This window comes from Myotis lucifugus, unplaced genomic scaffold (genome assembly GCF_000147115.1).
Source record: "Myotis lucifugus unplaced genomic scaffold, Myoluc2.0 scaffold_112, whole genome shotgun sequence".
NCBI lineage: Eukaryota > Metazoa > Chordata > Mammalia > Chiroptera > Vespertilionidae > Myotis > Myotis lucifugus.
In genome coordinates this window covers 1,423,538-1,439,417 of record NW_005871160.1, presented here as the reverse complement: position 1 = coordinate 1,439,417, position 15,880 = coordinate 1,423,538, and the positions used below count along the sequence as shown (strand labels likewise).

The 15,880-nt window shown below is 39.3% G+C and overlaps 1 protein-coding gene across 1 annotated transcript in view; it reads left to right on the top strand.

The window, feature by feature from the left end:
* The window catches only part of ANAPC4 (anaphase promoting complex subunit 4), a 31,484-nt gene continuing 15,604 nt past the window's right edge, over positions 1 to 15,880 (top strand). Inside the window, exons 1-14 of the mRNA XM_006093267.2 lie at positions 1 to 125; positions 2,875 to 2,980; positions 5,380 to 5,512; positions 7,103 to 7,177; positions 7,317 to 7,343; positions 7,437 to 7,481; positions 8,143 to 8,227; positions 8,882 to 8,986; positions 10,969 to 11,052; positions 12,797 to 12,883; positions 13,277 to 13,341; positions 13,989 to 14,031; positions 14,155 to 14,231; positions 15,709 to 15,809. Of these exons, the coding sequence (XP_006093329.1) occupies positions 5,481 to 5,512; positions 7,103 to 7,177; positions 7,317 to 7,343; positions 7,437 to 7,481; positions 8,143 to 8,227; positions 8,882 to 8,986; positions 10,969 to 11,052; positions 12,797 to 12,883; positions 13,277 to 13,341; positions 13,989 to 14,031; positions 14,155 to 14,231; positions 15,709 to 15,809 (826 nt within the window). The 5' untranslated portion in view covers positions 1 to 125; positions 2,875 to 2,980; positions 5,380 to 5,480. The remainder of the gene's footprint in view (positions 126 to 2,874; positions 2,981 to 5,379; positions 5,513 to 7,102; positions 7,178 to 7,316; positions 7,344 to 7,436; positions 7,482 to 8,142; positions 8,228 to 8,881; positions 8,987 to 10,968; positions 11,053 to 12,796; positions 12,884 to 13,276; positions 13,342 to 13,988; positions 14,032 to 14,154; positions 14,232 to 15,708; positions 15,810 to 15,880) is intronic.

Below are 15,880 nucleotides of genomic sequence, written 5' to 3'. Positions count from 1 at the left end.
TTCACCGACCTGCTTCCCCGTCCCTTCCGGGTGGGTGGGAGAGAAAGCACCTACCGCAGGAGCGTCGTGTCCTGGTCTGGTCCCCCAAGCGGGACCTCATCGCTCTGGCCAACACCGCGGGCGAGGTGAGTGAGCGGGCGCCGGCGCCCCAGCCTCAGTTTCCCCTCCGCGGGCTGGGCGCGCCACCTGCCCACCCCTCTCCCTTCCCGGCCGCTGTAAACTTCAGGTGAAAGTCTAAGGGGCCGTGTACGCGAAAGACAAAGTATGTGCTTATTTTACGTATTTTGTGGCTAAAATAAGTTCTCACACAATCACACAGTCCTGCCTGCACGTCTCTTTGGGTCATTTATTTGCGAACTGGGCTTTTGAGAAGCCCATCATGTGCCACTCACCCGTAGGAGTAGGTCCACAGACCCTTCCCAAGTTCGCTTGCAGTTGAGTAGCAGAAGGAAGATGCGTTATTGTCAAACTTTAGCTGCAGATGTGCATGCGTGCACCTGCCCCAGAGGATGTGTTCAAGCATTTATGTTTTTGCCCACGTTTTGTATTATGTGCTGGATCACCGCCGCCCGTTAGAAACACCCTTAACACAAGGGAGTGAAGTCTCCCTGGATTCCTGGTGGGAGGTGCGTGAGTGCTGACAGCATGTCTAGTTGACAGGATATTCATGAGCTGCATCCTGGCTGTACCCACCCTTCTGCTGAGAGGGCTCATTATCTGGCAGCCATGTTGTAAGGGAACCTTCACCTGCGTATGCTTCCTCCTCTGGCCTTTTGGCAGGTGTCCTGGCCAGGTGAGGCTTGTGTTGTGTGCAGCAAGCTTGGTGAGTGGATGTAAGGAGGACTTAGGAGCCAGGGAGACTTAACATTGGGAGCTACATCGCTGCGTTGACTGCCCTGCCCTTGTCTCCGGGGTACTGATGTCTCAAGGACCTTCCGTCTCCGCCAGGGAGCTTTGGTGATGTCATTGGTCCGGAGAGGAGCGCAGGTAGTACAGCCACAGCAGGAGGGGGAGAGAGGTTTTAGGGACGCCAGTGCAATCAGATGGGTAGATGTACTAGTGGGCACTTGTTGCTGCTATTGTCTCAGTGAGAAGAAGGGTGCTGTTCAGAGTGAGGATGGAATGTTAGAAGTTTGAGGAGAAAAGAGAGGTAAGAAAAAGCCGACAAGGCAAGTGGACTAGGGAAACCTAATGGGATTGCTGGTCGGAGCCACACGAAATTGCAGTTTGAGGGAAACTCGTGAGCATGGTTGTGTGTCTCTGCTGTTCTTTTGGCTACCAGGGTGCAGACATGGTTGGGTTTAACCAGGGATGTTTTGCAAGTCTGACAAAGCAAGAGAGGTGCAAGGGAAGTATATGCAAGACTGTAATGATGAACCTTGGGTTCTAACCTGATTAAGTAGGAAGTGAGGGCATGTGTGGAGTGAGGGACACTGAATAGGTGGTAGAATGCATGGATTGCATGCCTTGGTGAGTTTGGAGAATCAAAGCTGGGTGTAAGAGGGATGAGCTGGAAAGAGAGAGGCAGTGATGGAAAGGGGAATGTTTGAAACTGAGCTTGTTGGAGCATTTGTAGCTTTTGGTAATGACAAGGTCAAAGGTGTGGGCCTGGGAGTTCCTGCGGTGAGGTGGAAGATGTGATCATTGTAGCACAGGTAGTTGAGAACTGAAAAGCTCTTGAAATTACTAACAATGAGGATGAGTAAGTGGTGTTGGAAAGTACGAGTGAGCCAGGCAGGAGTGCACACCTTCCAGGAATGAGGGGAATGCCTTGGAGTCTCTAGGTCAGCGGTCGCCAACTGGTGGTCCGTGGACCACTGGTGGTCCGTGAGGTCTGAAAGGTTGGCCACCGCTGCTCTGGATGACTGCAATTAAAGAGGAATAGAGGATGATCTGGTCTGATTGCATAAAATTAAAAAGTTAGAGGACTTTGGCGAAGAGAAGAAAAATCATCCAGAAATGGTATTGAGCATCAAGGATGAAACCTACTTCGTCTCCTAGCCCAGCTGTAGTACAGGGGATGCAGGAAGTCAAATGGCCGCCACCTGGGAATCCTGCAGGGAAGCAGTGTCCTCAGGTGAGAAGCACATTTGAGAGAAGAGAACGAATTCCAGAGGGAGCAGAGGAAGGGTTTCGGAAGTAAGGAATGGCAGAGATGCTCAGGAAAGAGCATTGAGTCTGGGGGATGAGCGATTCCTTGGGGGGCTTGGCTTTCCATTAGGGGTCGATGTAACGGAGTGAGGGACTCCATGAGATGAGGGTGGTAAAGCTGTGAATGTGGGATACCAAGGTGTGGCAGGGTCCAGGAACACGCACAGTTCTACCTTTTCTTCCTTATTCTCAATGGTTGTTTGGTTTATGTAGCGGATGGAGTAGGGACCATCTTATTTTTGAAGTACAAGGAACTCGGGTATCATCTTGACCCTCCAAGATGGGAACTTACTCGTATGGAAAAGGAAATTTAGAATGGCTACGTGACTTGCCCAAGATCCGTGGCCAGTTGAGTGACATGGCTGAAGTTAGATCCCAAGTTGTCTGATTCCAAGTTTGCCGTTATTTATATCACTCCTACCTTTCTAGTGCTATTTGTGATTCTTTTTTTTTTTTTGGTCATTATCTTCTTGGACAACCTTATTCTTTTCCAAAAGACAAGTTTTTTGTTGACATAAAGATAGGAAAATTGGCAGAGTATGGGGTTAAATTAGACCTGTTCCACCTATTTTGAAAATGCCTTAAATTCGTTCAAACACTGTTGTCTTCGTTCTTCTGGTAGCTAAATATACTCAAGATAATTTAAAAATAGTGGGGATCTAGGTTTATTTTATTTTTGGAAATGGATTCTTATGTTCTGCCATTATGTCTGTTTTGTCCTAGGTTTTACTTCATCGACTTGCAAGTTTTCACCGAGTTTGGAGTTTTCCACCAAATGAAAATACAGGAAAGGAAGTGACCTGCCTGGCGTGGAGACCAGATGGCAAACGTAATGATCGTGTTATAAAAAAATACGTTTTTATTATTCGCAGAGTATTCTTTAAAGAAAGCTTAACACCGAAAGAATTTACTGTTCTCATTATATACTAGAATTTTGAATACCAGTTTGGGAAATTAGTTTTTAAGAGTGTTTTAAACTGCTTTATTAGAACTTAAATTAATTCTACCATCTTGTTTCTCCAAAATAAAATCTGACTTCTTGGTGAAGGTAACTCTAAAATGGAATTTGGTAGAATATACAAAATACTTTGGTTCTATTCTCTTCGTTGTCTTGTCCTGCGCAATTTGGCCCAAACTTCATCTACCGCTCCCTGGTCAGTTCAGTGCCATCATGGCTCTTTTTTCCCCCAAAATGTTTCTTAGCCTTAAATGGATGGCTCATCAATATTCTCTCTGCATGTATGCTTGCCTCACCCGAAGGACTGTCACCTCTGACCTCATTGATTCTATTTCTGTATGATTTTTTTCCTCTAGGTGTCCTTTATTTTGTAGTTTGTTATATTGTAGCTGGCAGTGGCTCTGCGGACTGAACCCTTCTCTCCCATGTGTTGTGTTTACAATGATAGTTGTTATTTAAACTGTTGTACGTATACAGTCAGTACAGTAAAATGCTGTAAATCATAGCCTAAAGTTCATCGGTAATCATTGGTGCTTTAAAAAAAAACAAAAACAGAACTGTTTTTGTAAACTCTTTTGTACCCTTTATTAATTTTTTTCTAGCTAAATATAAATATGTAAAAATGCCCTGAAAGCCCATTACTTACAGATAACTATTTTTATCTGTACTCATTTAGCTCAGCTATTGTTTTATCTTTTTTTTTTTTTTTTTTTAAAGTAGCCCTCCAGTGTGGCTCAGTGATTGAGTGAGCATTGACCTATGAACCAGGAGGTCACGGTTCTATTCCCGGTCAGGGCACATGCCCAGGTTGTGGGCTCGATCCCCAGTAGGGGGCATGCAGGAGGCAGCCAATCAATGATTCTCTCTCATCATTGATGTTTCTCTCTCTCCCTCTCCCTTCCTCTCTGAAATCAATAAAAAAATATATATTTTAAAAAGTACATATAAAATTAGAGGACTTTTGTAAGTAACATCTTGATATCTTGCAGTATTCATCCAAAAATACCAGGATCTGAAAAATAAATTATGAAAATCAGCGTGTTAAAAAATATTTAAGTAGATGATATTTTTATCATTAAAAAAGTCTTGTGTTTTTAGGTATTGGTTATTTTAAGGTTGCTTTAAATCATTTTAAAGAGGAGGATACTGGGATTGCCTCACATCTAGCCTAGTTGTATGTGTTGGTATACAGTGAAACCCATAGCCCACTATTCACAGATTCTTAAATTTGATGAGTTAGGAAGATGCCAGTGACTTAGGTAGAGAAAGTGTACTTGATAATTCACGGTGATGGCCTTGTTTTCCATTAGGGGTTAGAAACAAAAATGGGGAACAAAATGCTTTCCAAGAACTAAGCAGATGGAAGGAATTGCTTCTTGCCTTTTAGGCATGTCTACGGGACCAGTATGTCTTGGTGATACAATGTTATTGATTGTTAGTCTGTTGAGACCTGGTTTGTATTTTCTGCTTGGCAGCTGGGTTCCAGTTTAGAGGCTTTGATGTGCAAGATGCTAAGTACAGTTCACGAGGAAGTAGTAGATTATTCATGAAAGTTTGAGCATTTGAAAGTAAGCTTAGATAACAGCTTAACTATATGCAAAGCTGTAATTTAGGTTTAAAAATATTATTTAAAGAAAGGATTTTTTAGGTTTAATGATTTCTGTGATCACAATGTATTTAAAACTAGAGGCCCGATGCATGAAATTTGTGCAAAAGTAGGCCTTCCTTTCTCTGACTTCCCTCTGGTACCCGGGACCCGGGCTTCCCTTGCAGCCCTGGCTTTGTCCAGAAGGACATCTGTCTAATTAGCATATTAACGCTTTTATTATTATAGACTAGAGGCCCAGTGCACAACATCATGCACTGGGGTGGGGTCCCTTAGCCCAGCCTGTGCCTTCTGGCAGTCTGGGATCTCTCGGGGGAGCAGGCCTAAGCCGGCAGGTGGACATCCCCCAAGGGGTCCTTAGGGCTGCGGCAGGCAGGGGAGGCTCCTGCCACTACTGCTGCATTGCCAGCCTGTGAGCTGGGTTTCTGGCTGAGCAGCGCTGCCCCTGTGGGAGTGCACTGACCACCAGGGGGCAGTTCCTGCGTTGAGCGTCTGCCCCCTGGTGGTCAGTGTGCATCATAGCGACTGGTCGTTTCACCATTCAGTTGATTTGCATATTAGGGTTTTATTATATAGGATAATAAAACTGGGCAGGAAGTGAAATACCCATTTATTTTTCTTGAATGTTACACTAATTTTTTCTGATGATATCTTTTTCTTTTAGTTTTGGCCTTTGCTCTTGCTGACACCAAGAAAATTGTTCTGTGTGATGTGGAAAAACCTGAAAGCTTGCACTCCTTTTCTGTGGAGGCCCCAGTTTCTTGTATGCATTGGATGGAGGTGACTGCAGAAAGCAGGTAAAGTAATTCAAAAGGAAAGAAAAGAAAAACCCCAGTAGTCACAATAGGATGGAATTTGTGAAATTTTCATTTTTTAAAATGGGTACTTAGGGATATCTGTATGTTAAGTATGTGTACATTGCATTTAACTTTTGTATTTTTAAGTTTATCAAGATAAACATTCTTTTATGCTTTGTTAGATTTTTTTTTTCTTCTAAAAAAAATCTGGTTCTTTATGGAGCAAGAATGTTTGAATATCCAAGCTTTTTCTTTTTAGTTATTTTTGTAGTTTGCATTATTGCTCTATATTTTCGAGTAATAGCAATTAAAATGGCTGGTTCGCACATTGAGGTTCTGTTTTGCTTTTCACTATTTATTTCGTCGAAAGCTTTGTTTTTTTTTTGTACCTTAGTAAATATTCTTAGAGTATGAAAAGTGCTGAATGGAGCATTCTGTTTGATGTTACACGGCTTCTTTCTGTGTCCATGGTCCCCAGTAATTTCCTTATTTTATGGAAATAATTTTGTCTTAATCTCTGTAGTCAGTAATAACCAGTAAAAATGGCCTAAAGGATCAGTGGGTTTAGGGAATACTGAAAATAAAAGCTTTTTTGAGTAAATGTGATAATTTTCTTTCCATTAGCGTTTCCTTTCTAATTAAGTTTTAAATTAATATCAAATTAATTTGTAAAATCTGAATATTAATTGACAGCTTTCCTAAGGGAGACTTGTAAAGAATTGGATACCAAGGGTCTAGCCTGGAGTTTGAAATTCAGTGTAGATAAAACAGAGTGATTAATCTGTCATCAGATAATCACGAGTGACTAAGGTCATGTGGGTTTGCAGAAGGTTAGAGGAGCAGAGCATACTATGTAAGTTCTACGCCAGACTAGTTAGCTGCTGAGTGTATTTCTAACACACTTTCTACAAATAGTTTAGATATGTTTTATGGAGATTCCAGGGTCTCTTGGGATACCTAGTTTGTGTTAAAGTGGGGAAAAATTCTTCCCAAGTCACCACTTTTTTTTTACCTTCTCATTTATTTCCAACCTTATTTGGGGTAGAATTGAGGGGAAAAGGGGGGTAAAAAAGACTGTTTCAAAATGCATCGTGTCATCTTATATACCTACTGGGTTGTCAAATCTCCAAATGTAAATAAGCCATAGGACTCATAATTAAATGATAAAATAATTGTAGTGTTCTTTAAAAGTACTCTGCTATTCAGGTTTAGTGACGGTTCTTAGATGAGAGTTAAGGAATCATTCATCTCAGTCAGTATCTAATACTAACCACATATGAGTATATTTTATATGCTTAGATAATTGTTTTTTAATATTTGTTCCACTAAATGTAAAGTGGCCAGACTGATTTTTTTTTGCAGAAATAAACCCTTTTGTAAATGAAGAATTTCCTACGGATTTTCTGCTCTTCTGCTTCTTGTTTGTGATTGTTATGACTTTTTTACAATGGTAAAAATATGTGTGGCATTTATTTACTTGGTAACGTATAATGTATAAAACTGGGTATTTAAAAAAACTAGCATATTTTTAAATGGAAAGAGAAGTAAAATCTTTGGTGCTTTTATAATACTTGTTTTTCTGTTTTTTAGTGTTCTAACATCCTTTTATAATGCTGAAGATGAATCAAATCTTCTTTTACCTAAATTACCTACATTGCCAAAAAAGTAAGTATCAGAGTTTAATTTCATTGGAATTAATCTTACAGATTTCTGTCGACTTTTAACAGTGACAATTATCTCATTTGTTTTAAAAAATATATTTCTAGTAAGAGTATTTTTTACCCCAATCTCTGTTTTCCTCTAGTTATAGCAACACCTCAAAAATATTTAGGTAAGGCATGACTTTTTTGTTTTCAAGTAAGATAATCTTTTTATTATCTGAAGGATATAGTTAAAAAATAACCCAATTGTTTTTGTATTCTAGTGAAGAAAATTCTGATGAAATTATTAAGCTTTTGGGAGATGTCAGGTAAATTTTGCACATATCTTAACAAGTCTAATTTATTAAAGTTGATATTTGGTATTTGAGGCAGTTTTCAGAGTCTCAAGGGCAATTCCTTTATTTGTGATTATTTTATTGCTGACAAATACCTCTGAACAATATACAGACATTAATATGTATTGTTTACTTGTTTTTATTGTGTGGTCTTTTTGTGACAAGCTTAACAATATTATAATGTACCTTTGTTTCTTTCAATAAGAAGCAAGAGAGGATTGAGGTACTAGAGTTTCTAAAATTTAAATTTAAATATTTAAGTTCTTTAAGCTTGCTTGTTCAGTATCATAGCATGAGAGCCATGATAAAACTGATGGCACTTTGTATTAGCTGGAAAAAGGATTGTTTTGTTATTGAGAGTATACAAATGTAATCGTCAAAATAATTGATGCTTATTTTACTGTAAACTGATGTTTTTTAGGCTAGAAAAAAATTGATGTTCTTTTGAAATAATGCATTGAGGCTGATGTGATTGAGTGAATTTGTTTCATGTTTCATTTCCCCCACAGGTAGCTGTGGTTCTCACAGGGGAGCTTTAGCATGCAGATTGTATGAGAGCAGGAACAATTTATATCTTGGTTTAAGAACTGCATCTTCCCTGTTGTCCTCAGCTTGTTGCATTATTTTTAATTAGGCTTAATATTCTTGTCCTTGGAGGAAGCTCTGGTTTTATTGAACTTTATGCTTATGGAATGTTCAAAATTGCCCGAGTCACAGGGGTAAGTTTTCCTTTAATTTTTTCTATAATGTTTATCTTAGAATATAGCAACTGATTTACGAAAAAGAATAAAACACAAAATTATTTGTTCTTAAATGTTAATAGGACACTTTCCTAAGTTCAAAATAGCGTTATGATGTCTGTGAAGATATGGAACTATTGGTGGCATTAGTCAAGTTTTTCTTTTTAACAGAAAGGTTGATAGGACACGCTTGATTGTGATTTAATGTTGTTCTAGCCTTGCGGTGGGTTAGAGCTCCAATTTGTGATAGGAATGTGATGCAAGTCGTCGGAAGCTCAGTACTGAGTCTCCATGGTGCCATGGTTGCTAAGTCTCCGTCTTCCCCGTAGCTTTTCCCCCCTTCATAACTTAATCATCTTCTTGAAAATATTGTAGACTCTGTCAAATATGTTGGTTCTCCAACACTAAATTTGGGGACCCTTGATATCGGTATGCGAGTGTCCATTGTTGTGTCCTTCCTCGTCCTTGCATCTAGGCGGATGCATACCTTCCTTGGCTGGCTACACAGGCGTGGCAGGAGCCAGGCAACGTGCTTCTGCTGTTTAGACCTCTGTGAATGTTTGCGTTCTGTCTTGTAAGCGATGCAGTCTAGCAGTAATACTAAGTATGCTGGGGGATTTGACTGTCTTACAGATTGTTGGTACTTGTCTTGCGTTGTGTTTATCAAGTGATTTGAAATCATTATCCGTAGTCACAGAGGTCTCTGCCACTGGTGTTTCAGAAGTTTCATACTTTCAGGTGAGTATCGAAACCTGACAGCAGAGAGTAAATCTGTTTTTAAAAGGTTTTATAGGTTTTTATTGTCCATATCATCCAAATGGTTCTTAAAACAAAAAGCAAACAATTGACTTGGGGCTTCTAAATCTTACATGTGGAATCTATATGCTAGTATACAAAAGCCTAAGCGACCTGCCAACCGGCCAGTAGCTATAACACACACTGACCACCAGGGGGCAGACGCTCAGCGCAGGAGCTGCCAAGCTGTGGTGACTTGGTAGCTGCGGTTCTCAGGTGATGCACCCGGAACCAGAGAGGAGGGAGCCTGATTCTGGGGTCCGCCCTCTCGCAATCCGGGACCTCTTGCGGGGTGTCGGAGAGCCGGTTTTGGCCTGATCCCTGCAGGCCAGGCCGAGGGACCCCATGCACTGGGCCTCTAGTAGTATTATAAAAACCTATGTAGAGGGGATTGCTAACCAAGGGACGGTGAGCAATGCACACTTAAACACGGCAGAGTAGAAAATCCTCAAGTTTGCCCTGGCTGGTGTGGCTCAGTTGGTTGAGCATCATCCCACGCACTGAGGCCACTGGTTTAGTTCCTGGTATTATTCCCATTAGGGGCACATGCCCAGGTTGCGGGCTCGATCCCCAGTAAGGGGTGTGCAGGAGGCAGCCAATTGATGTTTCTCTCTCTCCCCCTTCCCCTTTCTCTCACTTTAAAATAAATAAAAACATATTTAAAAACAAAATCCTAAGGTTTTCTGATACTCTTAAAACTTTTGGGCTCAAAAGGAGAATTCTGACATAGTCTTTCTGATGATACAGAGTTAGATCTTGACTCTTCTGAATTATAGGATTTTGTTTTTTGAACTGGGAGGTACTGCTTTATTTTTTATTTTTATTTTATTTTTTAAAAGTATATTTTATTGATTTTTTACAGAGAGGAAGGGAGAGGGATAGAGAGTTAGAAACATTGATGAGAGAGAAACATCGATCAGCTGCCTCCTGCACTCCCCGCACTGGGGATGTGCCCGCAGCCAAGGTACATGCCCTTGACCGGAATTGAACCTGGGACCCTTCAGTCCACAGGCTGACGCTCTATCCACTGAGCCAAACCAGCTAGGGCCTGCTTTATTTTTTAAAAAGTTTTTTTTTTTTTTTTACGTGAGGTATAATTGGCATATAACATTAGTTTCAGGTGTACAACATAATAATTTGGTATTTATGCACACTGCAAAATGATCACCACAATAAGTCTGGTTATCATCCATTATATATACAAAGTTATACAAATATATATGTATTTTCTTGTAATGAGATTTTTTTTAAGGTTTACTCTCTTGCACTACAATATTATTGACTGCAGTCACCATGCTTTGCATTAAGTCCCCATGATTTATTCATTTTGTAACTGGAAGTTTGTACCAGGGAAGGACTGATTTATCTTTTTTAAAAGAAGTAAGTGTGAAAAAGGTAAAGGGATTAAGAAGTACAAATTGGCCATCAAAAATAGTCATGGGGATGTAAAGTACAACATAGTGAATATAGTCAATAATATTGTGGTAACTCTGCATGATGTCAGGTGGGTACTAGACTTATTAGGGTAATTACTTCGTAAGTTATGTAAATATGTAACCAGCCCTAGCTGGTTTGGCTCAGTGGATAGAGCATTGGCTTCGGACTGAAGGGTCCCGGGTTCGATTTCGGTCAAGGGCACATGCCAGGGTTGTTTGCTCAATCTCCAGTAGGGGGTGTGCAGGAGGCAGCTGATCAATGATTCTCTCATCATTATTTCTATTTCTCTCTCCCTCTCCCTTTCTCTCCGAAATCAATAAAAATATATTTAAATAAATAAATAAATATGTAACCACTATGCTGTATATCTGAAACTAATGTAATATTGAATGTCAGCTGTAATTAAAAAATACTTAAAAGGTTTTTAAAAAATTTTTTTTAAATAAGTGCATCTAATTGTGACTCACTTTATTATTTTGATTTTGCAGCTTGAAACCAATCTATTGTACTCTTTCTTACCTGAAGTAACTCGGATGGCCAGAAAGTTTACTCACATTTCAGCTCTTTTGCAGGTATTTATTTATAGCTTGTTTTGTGTGAATATTTACTATAAGTTTCTAATGTTCTATAAATAACAAACTTGAAAATTTTATTTTGTAAAGCTAACTATCTGTAGTAGAGGTATCTAGTCTGATAGATAATCTTACAATATCTGTTAAAGCAAGAAAAAGAAATGTAATAGAAAATCTCCCATCCATCTCTATTTCTCCAAAAAAAAAAAAGAAAAGAAAAAGTAGTTTAAATCGTTTTAAATATTCCCAGAAATAAAATAATATCTTGGAATTTTTAAAGTTTTATTGTAAAGAAAGTATTATGGAAAACAGTCATCTTATCAGTTAGCTTTGGTACTTAACCCTTTGCACTCCGCTGTCCCCTCTCAGGGGACATCGGAATTCTAGCATATCACTCGGATGTCCCCTCTCAGGGGACATTGCAGTTTATTAGTGATTACGGGGAATTGAGTTATTTCAACGCAACTTTTTGAGACATGCATGTTTCCCTGAAGTTTTATCTTGAAATGGCACAAGAAATTAAATCAAAATATCGTAAAATTACTAAGATATATACAAGAAATGTCAGCGGGTTTTGTGTCAGATTAAACAATAAACTACATATTCCCGATGTGGGACAAAGAAAACGGGACTGCATTGTGTGTTCTAACAGGAAAACACCTGGTGGCAGGCGTCAAACCACTTATTACTGTCAAACATACACTAATCAGCCTGCAATGCATATTGGGGAGTGTTACAAAACTTATCATACTGTACAAAATTATAAACAATAAAATATTGTTTTTTTTGCAAATATACATTCCTCGATGTCACCCAATTCATATAAGTCCAATATCATTATAATACGTTACTTGGTTCCAAAATTATACTAAATAATACGAGGGTCTGTAAATGCACGTTTTCCGCCGCAAAGTAGCGTCGAGTAGCTGGTAGCCAATGTCCAGAATGGTTCGGAGTGCAAAGGGTTAATAGCCCCTGATTCTATAGGTTGGTGTCTTAGTCGACAGTTCAGTCTGGGCTCAGATGGGAGGTTCTGTTGATCAGGACCAGGTTCAGCTAATCTCGGCTGGGCTTGGTCTTGCATGGTAGTCAGCTGGCTGATCTAGGTGTCCCTTAGCTGTGATGGTTTGTCTAGGCTTCACCTTCTCATCTCACAGCAGGCCAGCCAGGCTTGTCCATGAAGTGGTGGCAGAGGCAGGGGTGTCAGTGCAAGAGGAGGTGTACAAAGCCTTTTAAGGCCTTGGACCCACAGTGTCACTTCTGCTTTGTGTTGGTCACAGCACGGTACAAGGCCAGATTTAAGGGCTGGAGACATCCACTCTGTCTGGAGAGAGGAGCTACATGGAATTGTAGCCTTTTTTTTTTTTTTTCAGTCTCCCACACTCACTAATTGACTTGATGTCAAAGATTTTGGGAGATCAAAATCTTTTTAAAGATCCTGTTTGAAAATTGAATAGCTGACCAAACCAGCATTTTGACAGTTTGTGTATGTAAGACATACATGTCAAAAGCTGGAGGACATTTGTTTTACCAGATAAAAACTTAATTTAGGAATGTTTGGTAGTTAAGTGATTACCAAATATTAGCTACAGTCTTTTCCTCTGGCTTAACTGAGTTAAAAGTGATTGAAAGTAAATTCTGGATTTCTTTGAGACAGTGGACAGTAAGAAGCACACGTTATTTAGTTAGCATATTGAGTTAAATACTTTTTACCATATTGATGTTTCCTTCTTTTTGTTAATAGTATGTAAATTTGTCACTAACATGTATGTGTGAAGCCTGGGAAGAAATACTAATGCAGATGGATTCTCGGCTCACCAAGTTTGTGCAGGTAACGTGCCTGAGCCTCCTACACAGTGAAGAATGCTTGATGTCCTTATTCACGTTACAAGGTGCATGAGAAAGATCGGTCTGATTTGAAAAAGGCTAAGATCAGGTTTTCTTTCAAATGTCTTGGTTTAACCTCAGGTTATTTTCTCAAAGAGAAAGGACTGTCTTCCCATTGCATAGCTTAGGTGGGGACAGGATGGTGAAGTGGGGCAGGTGGGGCTTGGGGAGTAAGGACAGCTGTTGGAAGAGCTGATTGGCTGTTTCCCAGTAACTGACAGGTACATAATCCATTTGAAGGAAGGTTAAGGAAAAGGAAGGGAGTCATGCGCCTGTAATTTTGAATCAATATGCTTATAATTTAAAACATATGTATAATTTTATCCATTTCGTTTAGGAAAAGAACACAACCACATCAGTGCAAGATGAATTCATGCACTTGCTGTTGTGGGGGAAAGCTAGGTAATAAACTCATGTTTGGTACTTCTGCTTTTTCTTCTTTTTTAAAGTAATTTTTTATTTCAAAAAATATTAATTGTAAAAATATTTTAAAATTCTGGCACACAAGAACAAAAGATAGTATATCTTTTTCTAGGCTTTTCTATGCACATATACATTTTTATGTAAATGTGATCATTTTGTATGTGTATAATATATATTATATATGTATTTTTAAATGTATAAAAATTTAACAATTTTTATATAGCCAAATTAATTTTTTCCTTAGCATTATTCTTAAATAGTTATGCCTTAGCATTATTCTTAAAAAGACTTTTCCCATCTTAAGAGTATTCAAAGATTGATTTGTGTTTTCTTCTGTGTGTTTTTTTTTATGGTTTATCTTTTATTTCATTTACATGTCCCAGATGTGATTTTTTGGTTATATGAGTATTACACCTCCTCACTGCTTTGAAATGCCACTTTAGCATATAGTACCTTCTCATATACGCTTCAGTCTGTTTCTGGACTTTATTGTTTCCTTTTACCAGTACAACAGATGCTTGATTTTTGCTGGGCTGTTTCTTTTTGTTTATTTTGTTTAAAAACCTTGTTTATTATTTTAAATTTAAAAGGTTTAAGACTTAAAAACACTTTCTTTTTCATTGTAGTGCTGAACTTCAGACCCTCTTAATGAACCAGTTAACAGTGAAGGTGTGTGTGGTTAAAGTGTCTTTGTGTTTCAGTGGCTATGAACGCAGTCTTAATTTTTTATTTTTTTAGAATGGCATATCGTATCTTGCTTGCATATTAAATATATTTTCTTCTCTTAATTAGGGCTTAAAAAAGCTTGGCCAGTCTATAGAGTCCTCATATTCCAGTATACAAAAATTGGTTATAAGTCACTTACAGAGGTATGAAGGTTTTGTAGAATTCTTTGGTATTGCACTTGCACGTACTGGGTGTTGGTCTTCTTTCTACAGCCTTCTCATTATCATCCATCATTCTTCTTTTGAGCCTTTTTCTAGTGAAAATGACTGCATTGGTATTTGAAAAATATAAGAAATCAGTCCTGTAATTGTGCTTTATGAACTTGTTTTCCAACATCTTCACCGGGCTAGGCCCTGGCTGGGCTGTTTCCTCACCCAACAATGAGGCATATTTTGAATAGGGCATATACCCCTTTTTTGAGCAGTGAATTTAAGTATGTTTGTGTATCATTTTTAAGTTAACAAAGCTTGTTACGTACTTTTGCATTTAATACCTTGGAAAGGTGTTGATTAGATTACCCTCGTTTTACATAAGAAAAGTTCAGAATGGTCATGGCTGGTCCAGCGTTACCAAGTGTCAGAGCTGGACTTTCTCCCCGATCTCCGAGTCCCTGCTGCTGCTCTCCACAGCCTCTCAGCGAATCAGTGGGCAGGCGGATGCACGCGCTCAGTGTTTGACTTAAATTTTGATAAATCCCTTTATGCTGAGTCCCCTAATCCTTCATCACCTTTCCCTTGGATCCCTGCAAGTACCCTTTGGACTGGTCTTCTCCAGTCTGCACCGTGCCCCTCAAACATATCCCCCGTGGCGGGTCTGAATATTTAGGAATGTTCAAGCAAGGTAAACGTTCAAGGAACATGGGCCTGATCATGTTACTCCTGCTTAAAAACTTCCAGTGCCTTCTCATTCCCAAGGCCTTCACACACCTGCCTCTGCTGCACCCACACTGATGGCCTCAACCTTGACGTTTTTTTCTCCTCCCTAATGCTTTCATGCGTCACTTTCTGGAACATTCCCAGCCTGCTCTTCACTTGGCATTTTAGCTCAACTATCGCTTGTTCAGAGAGGCCTACCCTTATCCCCCAAGTTAGATTAGTTTCTTCTGTTACACTGCACCGTGTGCATTTCCTTCAAGGCATTTATGTGGTTGGAGTGATGGAATGTCTGTGTGGTAATCACCATCTTCCCTATTAGACTGTTGGTGCCACGGGGACCTTTTCGCTTTCTTCGCCATTATGTTCCCACAGAGTCTAGCACAGTGCCTGTCCTAAATAAAGTTGGAGCTTAATAAATCCTTGCTGAATGTTAAATAGAGCTGTTGAATGAACAAGATGATCATATGACTGTCTTAAAAGTGCCAGGAGTAACTGTGGAACAGGATTTGATTTTCTTGCAAAATTTAATCATCTTGGTCATGTTCTCACCTCAGCAGTTGATGACCAGATGATTCTGCTACAGTTTTTAGCGATAATTTTGAGAAATAATTATTTCTCTTAGAAAAAAAAATTTAAGTTACTTCCAGTTTTTATTTCTGAATATTCAGGAACGTTCAAGCTAGGTAGTAACTGCCTGCCACCTTGCTGATGGCAATGATGCTAATTTATTTCTGCTCCGTTTTAGTGGCTCAGAGTCTTTATTATACCATCTGAGTGAACTGAAAGGAATGGCTTCATGGAAACAAAAATATGAACCTCTTGGATTAGATGCTGCGGGTATTGAAGGTAGTAATTTCATTTTCCAACAGAGTGCATTAAACACACTTTACTTACCTGACAAATGATATTTATTCATT